Source organism: Zychaea mexicana (genome assembly GCF_025766255.1).
Source record: "Zychaea mexicana strain RSA 1403 chromosome Unknown BDB00scaffold_13, whole genome shotgun sequence".
Taxonomy (NCBI): Eukaryota; Fungi; Mucoromycota; class Mucoromycetes; order Mucorales; family Lichtheimiaceae; genus Zychaea; species Zychaea mexicana.
Genome location: NW_026516676.1, coordinates 311,486 through 328,444, shown reverse-complemented (window position 1 = coordinate 328,444; position 16,959 = coordinate 311,486). Strand labels below are relative to the sequence as shown.

Genomic DNA, 16,959 nt, shown 5'->3' with positions numbered 1-16,959 from the left:
TTTTCGGATTGTTCTTTCTTCCCTTGCTCCTTTTTCCTTGACTTTTTGATCAGCATTTGGTCCAATATCACTTCCCTATCTAGCTAAATTGATTAAACTTCGGCTATTGTGTAAATATTCAATCGATAATGGACGGACGAGGGACGCCAAGACGAAGCTCTGTCCCGCAGCAACTTCATTCAAACCATAATAGCGATTCTTCCTTAGAAACAAACGGTTTATGGAAATATAGCCCACAGCATTACTTGTTTGGTAGCAGTAGTAACAGCAGAAATACCGGCGACTATTCTTCACACGACGACAGCAACCTTGGAGAGTCCGGAAGCAGCCAGCAGCATGAACGTTATAGCAGCTCAGCACCTAAACCTCACGCTAGACTTGATTGTACCAACAATAGTGGTGAACTGCCTTTGTCGAATACTACAGCAGCAACACAACAGCCAGAGCAAACAACATTACCAACCACACCACACCATCATCATCATGACTACCGTGTCGACGGTTGTCGGGAATGCCAGCAACAAGTTGCTACCACTACAAACGCAAGTAGCGGCGGCGGTAAATCTACAGCTAGGTGGGTTGAAGGAGCTCCAACGCAATGTTTCAATTGTCAAACAACAACCACTCCTCTTTGGCGACGTGACGAAAACGGTAACACAATATGTAATGCGTGCGGTCTATATTACAAGCTGCATAATATGCACAGACCGATATCTATGAAACGAAACGTTATCAAACGACGAAAACGATTTAGCATGAACAACTACAGTCAGCAGCGGCACCGCCAAGACGAACATCGCTGCCAGCACTATGAAGAACGGAGCAGCGGCTTTGAAAAGACTGTTGACCATCCTGAGAGCAATTCATTTTACAGCCATGAACAACACAGTAAAACGTATCAGCATGATTCAGCATCAATAGACAGCTTTCGTGTGGATATACACAGTAAAGAACAGCAAAGAAGACGACGTACGATAGACGAGACAGATATGGATGCAGATCGAGCATCCAGAAGGCGAAGAAACAGTGGAAGCAGTAGTAAAAGTAGTAAAAGCAGTACGTAGCACTATTTCAAATTTTACTTTCACAACAAGCCTAACAGTGTCATCCTTTCTACTATTCAGGTAACAACGAGTCAACAAATCAACAAGACAATGCCTTGCCTCCTGCGCTTCGCTCGCTGCTGGCAACAAGAAGTCTCAACGACACAGCAAGTGGTAGTTTTAACAAGAACCAAATCGATAGCATATTGAATACGCTACTGTCTAACGGAGGTGCCATCAACGAAATACATAGACGTCTATCATCATCATCATCATCAGCTGGTTCACCATCACCTTTGGCATCAATCACTTCGGCATTGACAAGCCTAGTATTCGAGCCAGATAGATTTCGACAAACTCTGCAATTACGGCGAGATGAGCTTCAAACAGAAGTAAACACGATCAATATGTTACTGTCATATCTATCACTGCAAGATAATAACGCTAACGCACCAAGTCCTTTATTGTCGCAACCATCTCCTACCACCGAACAAGTTCCACAAACAGCATCATCGAATCTCGTGGACAGACTTTCGATCGTTTATCAACAGCTGCTAAACAGTAACAATACGAGCGAACAGCAGAATGATGCAAACCAGAACAGTCTTTTGGCATCCACCATCATGATGCTTGGAGCAGCTGCGGCAGCGGCAAACAGTCCTCAGCAGCAGCAGGTTACAACTACACAGCAACAGAGTCAGTCAAACGAGCAACATCAGTCTTCACCGATAGCAGTAGGGTTTTCATCATCACCAACGGCATCTTTTTCCAGTCCTCTTAATAGCCACAGTAACAGCTCAAACGCCAGGAATAATAACAGCAGCAACGATTGTTTTTACCGCTCCGCTTTTACGCCGTCGACTTCATTGGCAACAGGACTTTACCGAAAGCGAACAGCCAACATCCCCTCTTCCTCATCTTCATCATCATCACTCTATGACATAAAAACTAGCAAGGGTACTTTGGAAGAAATCCCATCTCACGAAAGTACCAAAGGCGGTAGTAGAGGTCGCTTAGAGTCGATAGGGCGATATGACTCTGAGTACCGGTCAGTGACAGCACCGGCAACAGCTGATCCGGCGGTAGCACACCCCAATACCCAATCTACTTTTCGTTTTCAATTAGCGCCGTTGAATGAAAACAACAATACCACAAGCCAACCTCCTTTATCTCCTCCTTAGATGTTTGTAAATAATACATAGTTTCGTGCATGTACCCTTTTTTTTTCGGGACTACATAGATAGTAGATCCGTCAGGGAAATAAAACACACAAAAAAGAACAACTAACGGAGCTTGTTTCTCTCTCGCACACATTGTGTCTCTCTTGATAGATAAGAAATTTTGTTGAATGATCACTAATGCCCTGATATAGAACTTGTAGATAAGCGCGCAATATATTTGGTAAGCTCAACTAATCAGATTACAATATCTCCAGCCCATGGGGACACAAACGTCATTTGCTCCTCTCCCTTCAGTCGATGTTTTCTTTCTGTGGACGGTGCGTGTGTGAATTTTTATAATTGTTACCCGATAGTGAAGGCAGCTTCTGTCCCACGAGAACCCTTTCACTTGCACATGTAGCTTTTTTTTTATTTTTTCGGTTCTTGCACCAAGCAAAGAAGACTCGTCTCTAACAGTTTGCTCCTCTTTCGCTGAAGCAGTTTATGGACTTCTGCATGAATCGCACTAACCGATCACGGTAGTTCCTCTTACTCGATATTTGACACCTCTTCGACATGATTTTGTCATCCTTACCTTTAATCATGAAATGATACTCGTCAAGTCCTAAGGTTCGCCTGCCTTTTATTATACGAGCTTAGTAGCGTAAGCTTCTACTATAACTAAACATTTCGAGAAGAGTTTGGCAACGCGATGCTTTCTATCCAAGTATTGGTTCCCTTTAAAAAGCATACTTGATCGAGGTTACTACTATTGCTTTCTCTACTCATTACAGTATTGTTCAAGATGCCATGAATATACGCTAACTTGCATTTTATGCGTAGTAGGTCCTGACATACTTTGGCTCATGCAATCTCTTTTCTGTTGTCAGTATATGCTTTGAATTAGTCAAGGTAATAATAGACATCGAGTTGATGCAAGCATTGTTTTTCGTATATGGGATGGATATGAGTACAAGGAAGGAAAGGGTGAACAATATAGTGAGAAAAGGTGTCGCTTAGGATAACTTTCTATTGGTAGCTTCTCTTATGCCGAGCTTTCTTGAGGTCTTCGCTTCAGTAACTCTTCGGTTCTGTCGATTACCTAGTTACACACACAGTCCGTTATATATGTTATTAAACGTCAGGAGCTCCAGATGAGATATAAAAAAAGAGGTTTTGCATTTATCACTTGGTAAAGATACCTGATGTATGTCTGGGCGCGTCTTTGGATCTGATGTCAGCATCCATGAAATGAAATCTTTAAACTCGGGCGAATACAGTTTGGCCACTTCATGATCGGTGGGGAACTTGAACTGACCGTTCAAAACAGCTAGCGCGACAGAACCTCCTTGTTCACTATTCACTTCAAACGGCGACTGACCGTAAGCCATGGCATACAAAGTACAGCCTAATGACCAAATATCGACCTTTTCATCCAATGTTGTTTCCGTTTTGACATCAAAAAGCTCCGGTGCCCTAAACGGCATTGTACAGTGCTCGGCCGCTAAGTCCTGCAAAAGAAAGGAGTAATGATCAATTGATTTTTACTCTTGTTCACATTTTTTAAAAAAAAATGTGGTTTTGACATTTTTCTTTTTCCACTATACCTGCTGCTTCAATGCTTCTTGTCGATTGTCGATCTCAATACGTGCTCGACATGCAGATCCAAAATCCATCAAGATCGGCGTTTCACCATCATCAGATAATAGCACATTACTACACAAATAAGACATACATATGTAATCTTTCTCCTACAATCCTTAAGCACCAAATATAATCTCTTGCGGCAGTCTTACCCTGGCTTAATGTCACGGTGAGCCCAAGGTACCACTTCTCCTTCCTTGCCGGGAGTATGTGTTTCAATTGCTGAGGATGTTTCTTGTTGTGAAGTCGAACTGAGCAATGGCTTTGTTTGCTGTTGTTGCTGATGGTGATGGTCTCCCCCTTCATCATCCAAAATCGGATTTTGTGTCGTATAACCTGTCCGTGCTCCACTAGCTCCTTTATAATCGTGCATAAACTCCACTGCTGAACAAACGCCTCGGAATAAGTGCAACATTTGGTTTTCCGTAAAGTGCCGTTTGTAAAGCTGGTTTCGACTAATCGCGTCTTGCAAGTTGCCACGCTGAAAAAGCGTGTAATATTGGTCGGTTTAAATTTTAAAAAGGGAAGCTACTTTCGCGTATACTGTCGTAAGTTTTTTACCTTGTAGTATGGAAGGAAAATGTAAATCGTCGTGCTTCCATCATTATCTGTTATCGTTGCTGTATCCTATGATTATGATTGCGCTTGACTCAGTAAAAGATATGGAGGATAGAAAGCTATTCTGCTGACTTTTATAATAAAAACGTACCAACATACGAATGATGTGATCATGTTCAAACAGGCGATAAACTTCTACTTCCCGTTGAGCGACCTTGGCGTCTTCAGTACCGAGTGTGCAGCGGATTTTCTTCATTGCGTATTGGTTACCAGAACCATCTTCGACCAAGTACACAAATGAGAAACCGCTAAGCGTTTCACGCGTGTTAGTTCAGCAAAATGATCGTTGTCTTTATAAGCTATTATATTCTTCGCGTATACTGTTGTTCAACAGCTAACGGCCTCCAAGGTAGGTCAACCTAGGGTAGAAAGCTGTTTAAAGAAACTTACCCCTCGCCTAGCAGTTTGACGATTCGATAGGCACGACCATTGATGCTGATATTAGCATCAGGAATGCAGCACCCAACTGCAGCGTAAAGAGCATCTAATACAGAACTGAATAACGACATGATTTAAAAAAGAGGGTGGTTGAACTAGGAAAAGCTGAAGGAAATTTGGTTTAAGCACAAATGAACCTGCCTTTTTAGGTGGAGACAGCGCTTTTGGAAGTTTGCTGAGCCCGCGTTTTATTTTGTCAACAATATGGATTTGTCCCACCCCAGCCCCTCTAATCCCTCATGTGTTTCTCGTTTTGATTTGCGAGAGGTCTATCACTCAAAGCTTCATGAATCTGTTTGCAGTATGCGCATCCACTGTGAGATGTAGCAATATCATATCTCTTGGAAGGAGTATACTGGCAAGCATATGACGTTTACGAATTTGATGTTGCCAAGCATGGAGCTCAACTTGTATATGATGTTTGCATAGACATGAGCTTGAGCATCTCATGCTTCAAAACTGTGAGTGACGTGGTGTATCAGTAGGCTAACCGGAAACGAGCAGCAAGAAAAAGAAACTTAACTTTCGTTGGGTATGTACTGTGATTTGCCGTCATGACAGAAGCATGGTTGTTCCCTCGGCAGGATATTTTCTCTGAGCCGAAACGGAGCAGGTCCGCCACATCCATGTTGCCACAACGAACTTTATTTTTGCAACTATTTCGACGATCGTACAGCACACAGTCTTTCAAGGTTCGCCAATTCTTTCGCATACAAATTCACGCTCACTTGACTGACGTGTCATGGTAGGATCTGAACGTTGCTCCAATAGTATGTGACAATCTGCAGCGCCATTTTGGCATTCAACAACCCACGATAGCCCAGTCGCAATTTATCCCTGCCATCCAATCGGGTCGCGATCTGCTGATACGTGATCAAACCGGCACAGGCAAAACATTTGGCATTGCGATTGCTTTGGCTTCCAAAATAGTGCACGCTAACGATCAGAATGATCACAGTGACCTCTTACGAACTCTGTATATTGTGCCCAACTACGAACTCGCTGCACAAATTGGCTACTGGATCCGACTGTTGTCCGGCTTTTCTAATACGCACCGCCTAGTACAAGCAAATACATGCGTTCCTGCGCATACGTTGATTAGCACACCGGCACGATTGCTCGAGTCGCTGGACACAATACCTTTTAGCAATCTGAATTGTATTGTCCTCGAAGAGGCAGATCAAGCTTTACGCCTACCAGCACGCTACGCACCACTCAAAAAGCAAAAGAAACGTGCATCGAATCCAAAGCCAACGCAGATGCTTGTCAGTCAGTTGCTACAAGAACTACCCACGAAACCTCAAGTCGTCGCAGCATCAGCCACGTTAAACCGCCCTTTACGGCATTGGATGACAATGCAAGGCTGGATCCGTAAGCCTGTTTATATCGATGTAACAAAAAACGTCGAAGCTTTGAATGGGCGAACGCAACATTATTGTCTGTTCGTCTCGGGTGGCGAAATCCGCAATATAGGGTCATTTTACGGCACGGATATAGACGATAACAGTAGTGGTAACGACGAGCAGTTGACAGATGGAGATGATAACCACCACCAAAGCAACAGCCAGGCAGCATTACTAGAAAGCATAGCTGTACTTCATGAAATTGAAAATGTCCATAATGCCGTGCTATTTGTGGACACATCAGTTAGTACTTCAGATGTGGCAAGGCAGTTGGCAGAGTATGGTTTAAGAGCCCACGATATCCGAGACTATGATCAAGAAAAGGACAACATCATCGACAGCAGTAACCAAGGCGATAATAAAACGCCGTTGTGGATCGGTACTGAATTTTCGGCGCGTGGCATGGATATTGCCAATGTCTCCCATGTTTTCATTCTCGGTGAGCCATCTTCGGTGGGTGGCTATGTGCACATGGCTGGACGAACAGGTCGACTGTCTCCTCAGGGAATCCAAGGAGGCAAAGTAATTACACTGGTTGAGGATAGAGGTCGCGCAGAAACAAGAATGTCAAATATGTACAAGATGCTTAATGCACAAGTTGGACGCTATGAGCATGTTCAATAACTATGTATATATACCGCTCTTGTCTAAAACGTCTTCAGTAATAAAGGCAATGTAGATCTCAAAACCATTGTATCTATTCACATGTTACTATCCGCGCAATTTCATCGTGATTCTGTGCGCTAATTGCTTTTTCTGGACTATCGCGAATAACTTGGATAAAGAATTCTTCCGATCGCTTATCAGATCCCCAAGTACCGGATAAAGAGATGAGCTTTAAGATACGTTTGACCATCTATACAAGGATAGTAGCGGTTGTATTAGACTTGGCGCATGTCGACGGAGTTTGTGGTTCCATGTGTATAAACCAATAATTTACCTGTTGCTGCTCTTGCGAGTATCCATTGCTCAAGTACATTATATGGGCAAACATGTATCCTGTATCAGGCAGCACCGCCGCATCGGGCTCATTTCTTGTTCTATCGATCGATGCACCAGAATCAGATAGCCACCAAAACAAGGATAGTACATGTCGCAATCCGTCGGCTAACCCCTTAAGCAAAACCTCTGCCTTGTTTTCTTCTGGCTCCTTGCCACTTCCAATAACGATCAACGTATCCAAGATACGAGTTACCCAAGCTAGTTTTTGCTTCGTAGAGTCGCAATCCACTTGGAGGATAGCTTTGCCCAATTGATCCCAAGCAGCTTTATCATGAATGCTTTTTAGGAGAAGCTGTCGTACGGTGGTGGTAATCAGCTGGACTGGTGCAGTTGTCCGGCGAAGACGGCATAGCTCAGTTACAGCAGCGCATTGCGCGTAAGCGGTTTCGGTGGTAAGTTCTTGCTCACTTATTTGGCTGTTGTCTATGACGCTGCATTCGATCACTTTCTGAACAAGTTTTGATACAGGCGATTTTACTTGCTTTCCGTTGAGTAGAGGTACCGCAATATTGAAATAGACGATGTCGCGCAGTGTCTTTACGAGAAGTTCCTTGTGTTCGTCGGCAATAGTTTCGCTGATTGGAGGAAGGTGTTCGGATAAAGTCGATACAAACTCCAGCTATATACGTAAATGGTATATTAATCTCAAGTTACTGTTTTCTCGAAACTGAGGACCGAAACATTTACCTGAACATTGGTATCCATATGTTTGAACGTTTTAACATATGCTTCAAACAGTTCGATGCATCGCATTTCTGATATACTGGTCTTTTTAGTGACAGCATCCATACCACGACGCTTTGCTTCACTTGTCCGAGACTTGCGATTGGGAAGCCCACTCATTTCGAATACTTTGCCGAGCCCTGTCTCACTAGCCAGTAGTATTTGCACCTTTGGATCGAATTGCTTTTCGGCAAGTTGCGAAATGATGTATTCGGTCAATGACATGGACGTGAGGGCGTGTTGGCTGGCAAAGTTTAGAGTTAGTATCCGTAAATGCTGAGAGATACTGGAAATGTCAGTCAGGAGCGGAAACCAATTGACTGGAGGCAATGGGCCAGGAGTTTCACATAAGCTGAGCAGCAGTATCTCCATTGTACGTATATCCGAAGCGTCATGTATCAGTTGCATTAAACTGTCGAATACTGCACGTAAGAAGCTGGTGTTGTTGCTGAGGCGGCTGTACGATTTGGGCTCAGTTGATGCATTTAGCAAGAGTTGGGCTGCTGCCGATGCGCTATTGCCGTCGCCTTCCTCGAGTGTTTTGGCATCACGCATTGTGTGAGCAGCCTGATTTACCTTGCCGCAAACTACAGCAGCGATACGCGTATTCTTGAGATTACCGACTGCTAGTGATCCGCCTAGTACACCGGCCGCATACCCAAGTGTGTTCAAAACCTCGACCCGTGCTTCATTACTATATGCGCGAGCGCCTGCTGCCAGTAGTTCACGGTCAACGGATGGGGAAAGATAATCGACACCGAGCAAGCAGCCAAGGCTTAGGATACTAGTGGCTGCAGCATTGACATCGCTTTCTTTGATCGGGTGCAGCTCTTTCCGTAGTAGCGCACCGAAACTCTTGAAGTGTTCGGTCTCGTGGCGCTGGAGGAAGCGAGCTCGATTTAAATATGCAAGTGCCACGTCAAAGTGGTAGTAATTCTGTGCCATATTTGACTTGAGGGTTGGGAAAAGTCAGATTAGCAAGTCAGAAGCATAAAATGGTTCCGATGTTCATGTTACCCACATCATTTGATGCCGTTTCCGCCGCTTCTTGTAATGCTTGTGCAGTGTCTGAGTCAAAGTTGCCGTCCTCGTCTACCGCTGAGTAGGCTGCCACCCAGCAGGATCCAAGCAAAATGCCCCGGTTCAGCTGTGCTGATGGGGATCCTTGTTCTGTATATATTTTCAAAGTTTCGCGGGCAAGCCAGCAAATTTCCTGCATATCCGTTGAGCGTGTCATCTTGGCAGTCCACCCCATCATGATACCCAAGGCTCGACTTTCCGATACGCGTTGATTTGCTGCACTGATATACTGTAGCAGTGTTTCTAGGCCGTTTTTCGCAAGACTGTCAATACCATGCGTCTTAGTCGGCCAAGTCGCAAGTGCTGCTGTGTAAACGGCGGCTGCATAACCTCGTGCAAACTGTGCAAGATCCACAGTAGTGTCGATGCGTCGTCCAGTACCATTTTCAGCGGTCGCATTATCAAGCATGAGATTGAGCATCTGTGTTGCCAGCTTTTCATTCGAAATAGCGCATCCAGCAATATGGCCGAGGCAGAAGTTTGCTGCAAACTGAACCTCCTCACTCATGACAAGTGTTGATCTACTGCCTTGTTGTTGGTCGGTCGACACGATATACTTTGTTAAGAGTAGGTCGATCATTTGCGTAGCACATGACACACCGAATGAAGGGGATAATCGATGGGCTGTCAATACAAAGCCAGTAAGTGCCATGAGTATGTTACAGGTCGTTCCAGGGACAGTGCTCTTTTCAAGTCTTCCCAAGAGATCTCGTAGTATTTGTGTGCCTTTGATTTCAAAAGTCGAGTCATCCAGACCAAATGCTGTCTCGAACAATGATACCCAACCGGATAGACAGGATACGCGTACAAGCAAATGGTCGGTCAAGCCAATATCACCGATGGAAGTGGTCATACAGCGGTACCATTTAGTTTTGGTGATCGAATTACCAGCTGAAGATGAAGTGTCGTTCATGTGGCTGCTAGTGGCGTGCAATACGGCTATAGTATATCCAGCTCGAACACCTGGGGCAGTGCCTGCTTGTTCCCATGCCTTGACAAAGCGCCCTGTTAATTCCGCCTCCTTTTCACCGATAGGAGGGCGTCCAGCAGTATTTTGACCTTGTGCTTCTTCGTCTACTGGTTTGGATTTATTGCTAGGTGCATCTTCTTTAAATAAGTTGCGTCGCATATGGTCGAGTTCGTGAGAAAGCAGCTTCGTGAGAACCTTGGCGTGCGCTTCGTCTGGTTCGGCAATGACTTCGTCCGTAAACTGCTTGGCTTTTTCAGGAAGGAGCCGCATAATGTCGTCCGCAGGAAAATGGGAGAGTGCGGAAAGGGCACTCGATCGAATACCATCAATATCAGATGACATCAATGGTTCAATATAATTGAAAAGAACATCGTCCTTAAACTCGTTATATGACTCTGATACTAATAGATTCAGCGTAGTAATACTTAGATAGAATGTGGCAAACAGATTATGCTAAAAATGTAGATGTTTTACCTTCGTTCCCGTCTCCCACAATCGCAAAAAAGTCGCATAATTTGATCCAAAGGATAGCCATCTGATCTTGAGCACGTTCCATCGAAAATGAAGCGATGAAACTTACAGCGACGTTCCACATGGAGCGCGATTCAGCTAGGCCCGCACTGATGCAAGTGCACATGATATCCACGATTAGGGCTAACGAAGCAACGTTCAAATTAGTGCACGTTTGAAGCAGTGAAACGACCATGGGCAAAATATCTTGAGCACAAGTTCGTGGATGGCTCTTGCAAAGATCACGCATGCTTGTTAGCACTGCCAATTCCATCTGTATCGCCAGCTTCTCATCCGGTCTACGAGTGGATTTGCGGTGGAGGATCCAGTTTGCCAAAGCTTTCTTCACTTCATGCCATACGCGTGGTTGTCGCTCGTAAATCTTGACCAAAGCTTTGAGTCCGATTGCTGCCATCGTCGTATCATGAGCTTGAGACGTGTGCTGGCCATGGATCAATGGAAGCACTGTTTGAAGAATTTTAGTCGTTGCAATAGGATCGTTCGCATCAACAAGTGACGGAATAACGGTGTGGTAGATATGCAAAAAGGTTTCACTTGTCATGATATCTTTGGACTTCATGAGATATAGGACGAGCAAAAACGATGGAAATTTGAAGGAGTATGACCCAGTGGCGATTGATGATAATTGAGCAAGCCGATCGAGATTCGAGTGGCGTGCTTTGGCATTGTTGGAGAAAACGTAAGGTGCAGTGAAAATCAAAGAATGTATGTGAGACACTGAGTTTGTCGGTATCGCGTTACCGTCCAGCTGGCCATCAATAAAGTTAAGCAGGTATGGTATCATGTGCGCCATGACGCCCGTCATCCGTTGCACTTGCAGTATCTGCATAATCTAGTCATAAGAAAAAGTAAATGAAAAGCAAAGTAAAATCACCAATTTTTACGGTTGACTATATGCAACTTACGTTGTCTTTAATTTTTGGTTTTTCTTCTATTTCAACCGAAGCATGCTCAGTTACTTGCGACAATATTTGCAGCGTTAATGACTTGCGTTGCTTTGCACCGGAATCATTATCGGCAATTTCGGTCCAAGTTTGGAAAAGAGGCAGAACGGCAACGAGAAATGCATTATCAAACTTTTGCTGCTGTGCCTGATGGCGATGGATCGTATGCTGCATCAATATGAGGATAGTGTCTTGATCGTTGATTGTTTGAGCAGTGATCAGCAAATAGGACAGGCCAGACCACATTACGTAAAAGTTTGGTGTTGTTAACGGCTGATCGCTGCAAATATCTCGAGTCTCGTAGATCCGTGCAAGTCGTTGCAGATACGGTAATGTGGGATATCCATATGTTGCAGCATCGTAAGCTCGACAGAGGAGTTGGTAAAACAAGGTAGTGGCGATCGACTGTAGTTCGTCTTCGGGTATCTCTGGGCTTGTGAACACTGCTGCAATAAAGTCGACTAGTTGCAAGTAAAATGACATTGCTCGGCGTGTTGGATATCGTTCAATCACGTCCGCGAGATAGTAATACAGTTCGGTGCGCAGTGCTGTAGATGGATATGCGTTCGCGAAACGAACAAGCAGAGTTTTTCGAAGATCGTTGTTGTTCTCTGCTGTCGTCAAAAGAATGCTATCAAAGAATGTTCCCATGGTGTCAAGGAGACTGTTGTCATAGCTACTATCGTCATACTGCGAGAGCAGAAAGTCGACTTCGAAGAAAACATCGTCGCTCAAATCGGGCCGTTGTCGACAAATGATAATATATGGATGTACTAAGCTCGAAGCGGTAGCGGTTGTCGTCGTTGTCAGGGCCAGTTCGATCGCGTCGTGAAATTGTTTTTGCTGTGCGTGACATTGTAGAAGAGCAGTAACTGTTCGAAGAAACACGCTTGCCTTAAGGCGATCAGGGCACGTAAGGACAAGATTCTGTAAATGAAGCAAAGTGTCGCTGAATTCGAAAGCCCCACTTTGTACAGCAGCAATAATCTTTTGGCACACGCTCGAAACAGCAATGACGGATAATTCACTGCTCGTTATTGTTGACCAGATCTTGTCAGATCCAACAACGGTGTGTGCCTGGTGAATTTCGACAAAGCGATGTTTGATTGTCGCCATCTCTGTTTCTAATCTGATCGTCGAGCGCAGAAAGGAACTACACGCAAAGTGGCGGTGCGTTTCCACTGAAACTCAACAAGATGCCGACGGAGTGATTTAGGTGATCATACAGAAAGGTGAAGAATTATTTGAATATGATTAACTTGCTAGAACGAACTACTTTTTGATGAAAAGGGTATATGTACACAAATTGGGGGGGTTTCTCTGCTCTAAAGCCTTTATCTTCGGGGTTCTCTATCTTCCACATTTTCTTCATCTTGTGGCATGTGCTTGTCTATATGTCCTTGTAAGAATGCAGTCATTTGATAACCACAAGCCTTCATCTCATCCAGTGCTATGGAGAGCCTTGTATCTTGATGACTAGCAAGCTTCTTGACAAGACGGTAATAGCATCCACGCAGCGGAACAAGACCCATCGCCTTCATACTTTCCAAATATTTAAACGCATCCTCATAGTCGTCTTGCGTGCACATGAGCGTTACCATTTTACTCATCGTTGTTGCATTGGGTTTGATATCGCCGTGGATATACTGATTGAATATTCGAACACCCGCAGCAACCTCCTCGGCATGTATACACGCGTCCAAGACAGAGTGGATGGTTTCGATGTCGATCTTGACTTGCATGTCGGACGCCTTCCTAAAAGTTTCCATGGCATCCTCGTACTGGTTGTTGTAGGCAAAAGCATGGATAACGAGATTAAATGCTAGAATATCGATCGCATTTTCTTTTTGTAGATCGTCCAAAGCATTTCGTGCGAGCCGTACAGCATCAGTGTCTTTTCCCAGTCTAAATGCAATGGACCGTGTAGTTTCCTGTGTGGGCGTTAGACCTGCTTTGCGCATCAAGTCAAGCACTTGGAGCGTGCTCTTCCAATCTCCTGAAGCCGCAAATGCCTCGACCAGCGGTGCAAAATGAGACTCTTTGTACGGAAATCCTGCCTTTCCAAGTATTCGTATTACATCACTCCCTAATCGGGAATCACCATGTTCGGCTGCGACGTGCAAAATGTAGTGACAAAGTCCCTCGTCTGGTACAATATTACGATCCAAAACAACTTGCCACAAATCCTTGACGATCACATGCTATTTATAAAAGCACACATCCAATGTTAATTTTTCTCTTTCGCCTTCCTTTGGACCGCCGTTCGTATGCATCAGTTGATAAAAGCGCGTTTCTATATTTACCGAGCCGTTTAGCGCCGCGCAACGTAGCAAATCCATGTATATGTGATGATGGTGTTCCGTAAAAAAATTTAGCATTACTCCTTCCTTTAACAGTTCATATGCGATATCGGGGTGGTTGAGCTCGATGCTCATATCCATCAGCTGCTGGCATATGAATAACGTCAGGCTGATATTCTCCTTTCGCATTGCCTCCACAGTATCCAATGCACGCTCGATTTCGCCATTATTTCTCATGCACCGTATCATGTAGCTGTATACTGCAATAGTTTTGATATCGTATCCTGCTCCTTTCATTTCTTCCAATATCCGTGCCTGCAGCCTTGCTTCGGCGAAACGCGCTGATAGCTGATATACGTCAACGTTCAGTTTCGACGCCTTCTCTTTCATTTTTTTGTGTAAAAATAAGGGTCTGTAGAGCCATCATTTATCTGTAGGCTTAGCTTACATTCAGTGCACCATGAAAAAATCTGAGACTTGGTCGAACGCCAGTTTGATACATTCGAGCCAACAGGGGCATAATTTGGTCCGGATTATCCGCCTTTGCATACGCGCTTAATAAGTATTCGTAGGTGATTGCATTGTACACAACATTGGCTTTATCTAATTGTTGAGCTAGTCCAGTGATGGCCTCTACCGTACTTCGACCCGATAAAGTGCGGATGGATGACATATCCAAACTTTGGCGCATTTTTTCATTGATAGCTTCTAAAAGTTCGGCGTCGCTCTGTTGTTGCTTTGCATTATTTGTCGATGGCAAATGCGGGGCGTCATCCCGTCCTTTAGTTGCTGCCAAAGTCGAACTGTATTTGAGTGCTGATCCCGGTCTATAATAGCACAGTAGTGGTGGCGACGAGGGCAAGGACGACAATGATGTGCGTACACGATTAAGAGGGTCTATTGATGTTTTTTTGAACGAGATCATTATTGATTTTGTTGTCGTTTGAGAGCCCCGATTTATAGAGATAAAGTAGTAGTACATACTCTTTGATGCACTCGAGAAGAGACGTCTGCTGCATGCCGAACAGATCGAACGTGATCGTAACATTTACCGTGACAACAATAAAACAAACACTGAAAAGGCGAATCCGACAGCGCCGAAATAAATTCAGTCTCTTTCAAGGGCAGCAACAGGTTCTCTCTGCTATTCTTTTCCGCTTGTAACCTAATGTCACAATCACGAAAACGACATCGTGGTCAGCCCGGAAACGATCGCAAATTCTATTTGAGTCAACTTGTACAAGAGTATCATACGACTAAAGATATAGGTAATATTCTGATGGTGGTCAACTCTTGCACTCTTCTATCAGTGCTCTTTATAGTAGGCCGTTTTAGTGACTAATTATATCATCAAATTCATTCTTACTAGAGGCTAAACAGCAGGTGCTGGCAAACCTTGGAAACTTTGCATATGACTCAATAAATCATAACTGGCTTTGGCAAGCTAATGCGATAGATGTGTTTTTTGGTTAGTCTATATAAAACAACACTACATATATATTCGAACTTGGTTAATTTTAACTTAAAACGTGGAAGGTAGACGCATTAGAACAGCAAGATTCGCTTTTACAAGAATTCGGTGCAGGAGGTATCGCCAACATCTGTCTAGGTACTATGATCTCATTAATGCTACAAGAAAATTCCTTCAGAAAGGAGCAAGAGTTCTGATGAAGAAAAATAGATCCTCAGCATTACCAGTATATCTTATCGAATACTAAGCATATTGAATCAATCAACGCCATCGTTGAAGACGGCACTCGACACGATACCAGTACCACCACTGATGCAGTCGTTAATGCCATGACTACTCTGATGCTTCTTATCAATGACACTTCACATCAAGGTATCCTGTTGGAACAAACGCAATTTACGAGTGCCACATTACTATCTCTCTTGCTGACTATAAAATGCCATTGTGGTCTATTTTCTAGTCATTTTAACGGACGCACTAAAGACGAGCTTGTTACGATTGAAACAGAACCGCCAAGTTGACACTCGAATCATTACGGTCGCGACATTGTTTTTGACGGACTATTTCCCCGATAAGACGACGTAATATATTACATACGACGCTTTATTTGCAGTAGCAGCTGATGAGAGTTAGGAGCGAGAAAAAGAAGATGCTGACCACCGTGCATGTTCCAAAAATCGATGTCGGCTACCAACGTCAATGCCCTTGCACGTTCGCTCGTACAAGACGATATCCCACTCGGTATAATCAGCGGTATTACTTATATCTTTAAACGCGTTGAGTGCAGTCTCATACATACGGTCCATCAGACGCTCGTGCAGGACCAGCCGGTGCCATTCTAATGTTTGATCATTTGTCGCATGTGGTTCGTCCCAATAAGCAAGGCTGATATGATTAATGGCTTTTGGACGTACGATAGAGTACTCTAATGCAAAATCACGTACAACGTCGTGGAGACGACTGGGTGCTGAGACTGGTAATAAAAGGTGGACTGGATAATCTTCAATTCTCGTTGCTCCTTCCAATTCCGTGACAAATGTTCTCGGTTTCTTCACAAGGAGTGGTGTCGTTTCAATTGTGGGCGAATTGCTTATACCGTCGCGGTTGCCGCTATTGCTATGTAATAGTCGATCTAACGTATCAGTGACACGCTGTACTTGTGATTCTTCGCCTGGTACTGTGAAAAAACCAGTCATTGTGCAATGGCATTCGTATTTGCAAGCAGTGGTTGGATAAAAGTCTGCCCTGGCATCGTCAAGAAATTTTTGGACGCGACTTCGTAATGGTGAAGTCGGTGTAGGTTCTAGGTAGAGAATGAGCTCTCTGGTTGTCATTGTTGAAGTGGGCAAAAGTAAAAAGTGACGTGATTTTTTGCGGCATATTCGCGGAAACCATTCTTGTTTCTCTGCCTTTTTGTTGTCAACAATAATGAAAAACCACCCGAAATCGATTTTCCTCGGCTGGTAAGAATGCAATTCATAACGAATGGAAAGAATCAATTGTGGCTAGAAGAAAGTCTTTTTAACTTACCATACATAAAATGCTGTGTACATAGGACTGCGTTGGCCGTATGTAAGTACCGTATCAACTTTATTTTCTTGTTCAGGGTATTAACAGAAGAGAACTTGTATA

General features: G+C 44.0%; 7 protein-coding genes across 7 annotated transcripts; 3 read left to right on the top strand and 4 right to left on the bottom strand.

The window, feature by feature from the left end:
- Positions 1–527: 527 nt before the first annotated feature.
- Positions 528–749, top strand: BDB00DRAFT_722531 (uncharacterized protein; the record flags this gene model as incomplete). Its single annotated transcript, XM_053118201.1, has 1 exon — positions 528–749. A coding segment is annotated over one exon (222 nt), but the record flags the coding sequence as incomplete, so codon positions are not given.
- A 2,359-nt stretch (positions 750–3,108) lies between these two features.
- Positions 3,109–5,040, bottom strand: BDB00DRAFT_808254 (other/NAK protein kinase). Its single transcript, XM_053122397.1, has 7 exons — positions 4,856–5,040; positions 4,557–4,713; positions 4,409–4,474; positions 4,000–4,328; positions 3,811–3,919; positions 3,406–3,714; positions 3,109–3,305 (listed from the first exon to the last, which is right to left on the bottom strand). Exons 1-7 carry the CDS (start codon positions 4,972–4,974, stop codon positions 3,249–3,251), a joined length of 1,146 nt encoding a protein of 381 aa, XP_052982928.1. The 5' UTR covers positions 4,975–5,040; the 3' UTR covers positions 3,109–3,248.
- Positions 5,041–5,351: 311 nt separating this feature from the next.
- On the top strand, positions 5,352–6,930 carry BDB00DRAFT_785404 (P-loop containing nucleoside triphosphate hydrolase protein; the record flags this gene model as incomplete). Its single annotated transcript, XM_053120537.1, has 2 exons — positions 5,352–5,364; positions 5,675–6,930. The coding sequence occupies 2 exons, from the start codon at positions 5,352–5,354 to the stop codon at positions 6,928–6,930; spliced, it is 1,269 nt and encodes a 422-aa protein (XP_052982927.1).
- Positions 6,931–6,966: 36 nt separating this feature from the next.
- Positions 6,967–12,781, bottom strand: BDB00DRAFT_102267 (uncharacterized protein). The gene is made up of 6 exons (XM_053116056.1): positions 11,518–12,781; positions 10,556–11,444; positions 9,053–10,482; positions 7,996–8,982; positions 7,247–7,927; positions 6,967–7,162 (listed from the first exon to the last, which is right to left on the bottom strand). Exons 1-6 carry the CDS (start codon positions 12,670–12,672, stop codon positions 7,004–7,006), a joined length of 5,301 nt encoding a protein of 1,766 aa, XP_052982926.1. The 5' UTR covers positions 12,673–12,781; the 3' UTR covers positions 6,967–7,003.
- A 109-nt stretch (positions 12,782–12,890) lies between these two features.
- Positions 12,891–14,547, bottom strand: BDB00DRAFT_757936 (uncharacterized protein; the record flags this gene model as incomplete). Its single annotated transcript, XM_053119019.1, has 3 exons — positions 12,891–13,757; positions 13,860–14,204; positions 14,305–14,547. 3 exons carry the CDS (start codon positions 14,545–14,547, stop codon positions 12,891–12,893), a joined length of 1,455 nt encoding a protein of 484 aa, XP_052982925.1.
- A 477-nt stretch (positions 14,548–15,024) lies between these two features.
- On the top strand, positions 15,025–15,912 carry BDB00DRAFT_869237 (uncharacterized protein; the record flags this gene model as incomplete). Its single annotated transcript, XM_053126575.1, has 5 exons — positions 15,025–15,124; positions 15,226–15,324; positions 15,397–15,465; positions 15,538–15,699; positions 15,788–15,912. The coding sequence occupies 5 exons, from the start codon at positions 15,025–15,027 to the stop codon at positions 15,910–15,912; spliced, it is 555 nt and encodes a 184-aa protein (XP_052982924.1).
- Positions 15,913–15,956: 44 nt separating this feature from the next.
- On the bottom strand, positions 15,957–16,661 carry BDB00DRAFT_869236 (uncharacterized protein; the record flags this gene model as incomplete). The annotated part of the gene is made up of 1 exon (XM_053126574.1): positions 15,957–16,661. One exon carries the CDS (start codon positions 16,659–16,661, stop codon positions 15,957–15,959), a length of 705 nt encoding a protein of 234 aa, XP_052982923.1.
- Positions 16,662–16,959: the final 298 nt, after the last annotated feature.

Coding starts and splice junctions, on each gene's coding strand:
- BDB00DRAFT_808254 (XM_053122397.1), bottom strand. CDS start 4,974: ATGTCGTTATTCAGTTCTGTATTAGATGCTCTTTACGCTGCAGTTGGG. Junction 4,714..4,855: donor GTCAAACTGCTAGGCGAGGG/GTAAGTTTCTTT, acceptor TGAAACGCTTAG/CGGTTTCTCATTTGTGTACT. Junction 4,329..4,408: donor TTTTCCTTCCATACTACAAG/GTAAAAAACTTA, acceptor ACGCTTTTTCAG/CGTGGCAACTTGCAAGACGC.
- BDB00DRAFT_102267 (XM_053116056.1), bottom strand. CDS start 12,672: ATGGCGACAATCAAACATCGCTTTGTCGAAATTCACCAGGCACACACC. Junction 11,445..11,517: donor AACCAAAAATTAAAGACAAC/GTAAGTTGCATA, acceptor TCTTATGACTAG/ATTATGCAGATACTGCAAGT. Junction 7,163..7,246: donor ACTCGCAAGAGCAGCAACAG/GTAAATTATTGG, acceptor ATCCTTGTATAG/ATGGTCAAACGTATCTTAAA.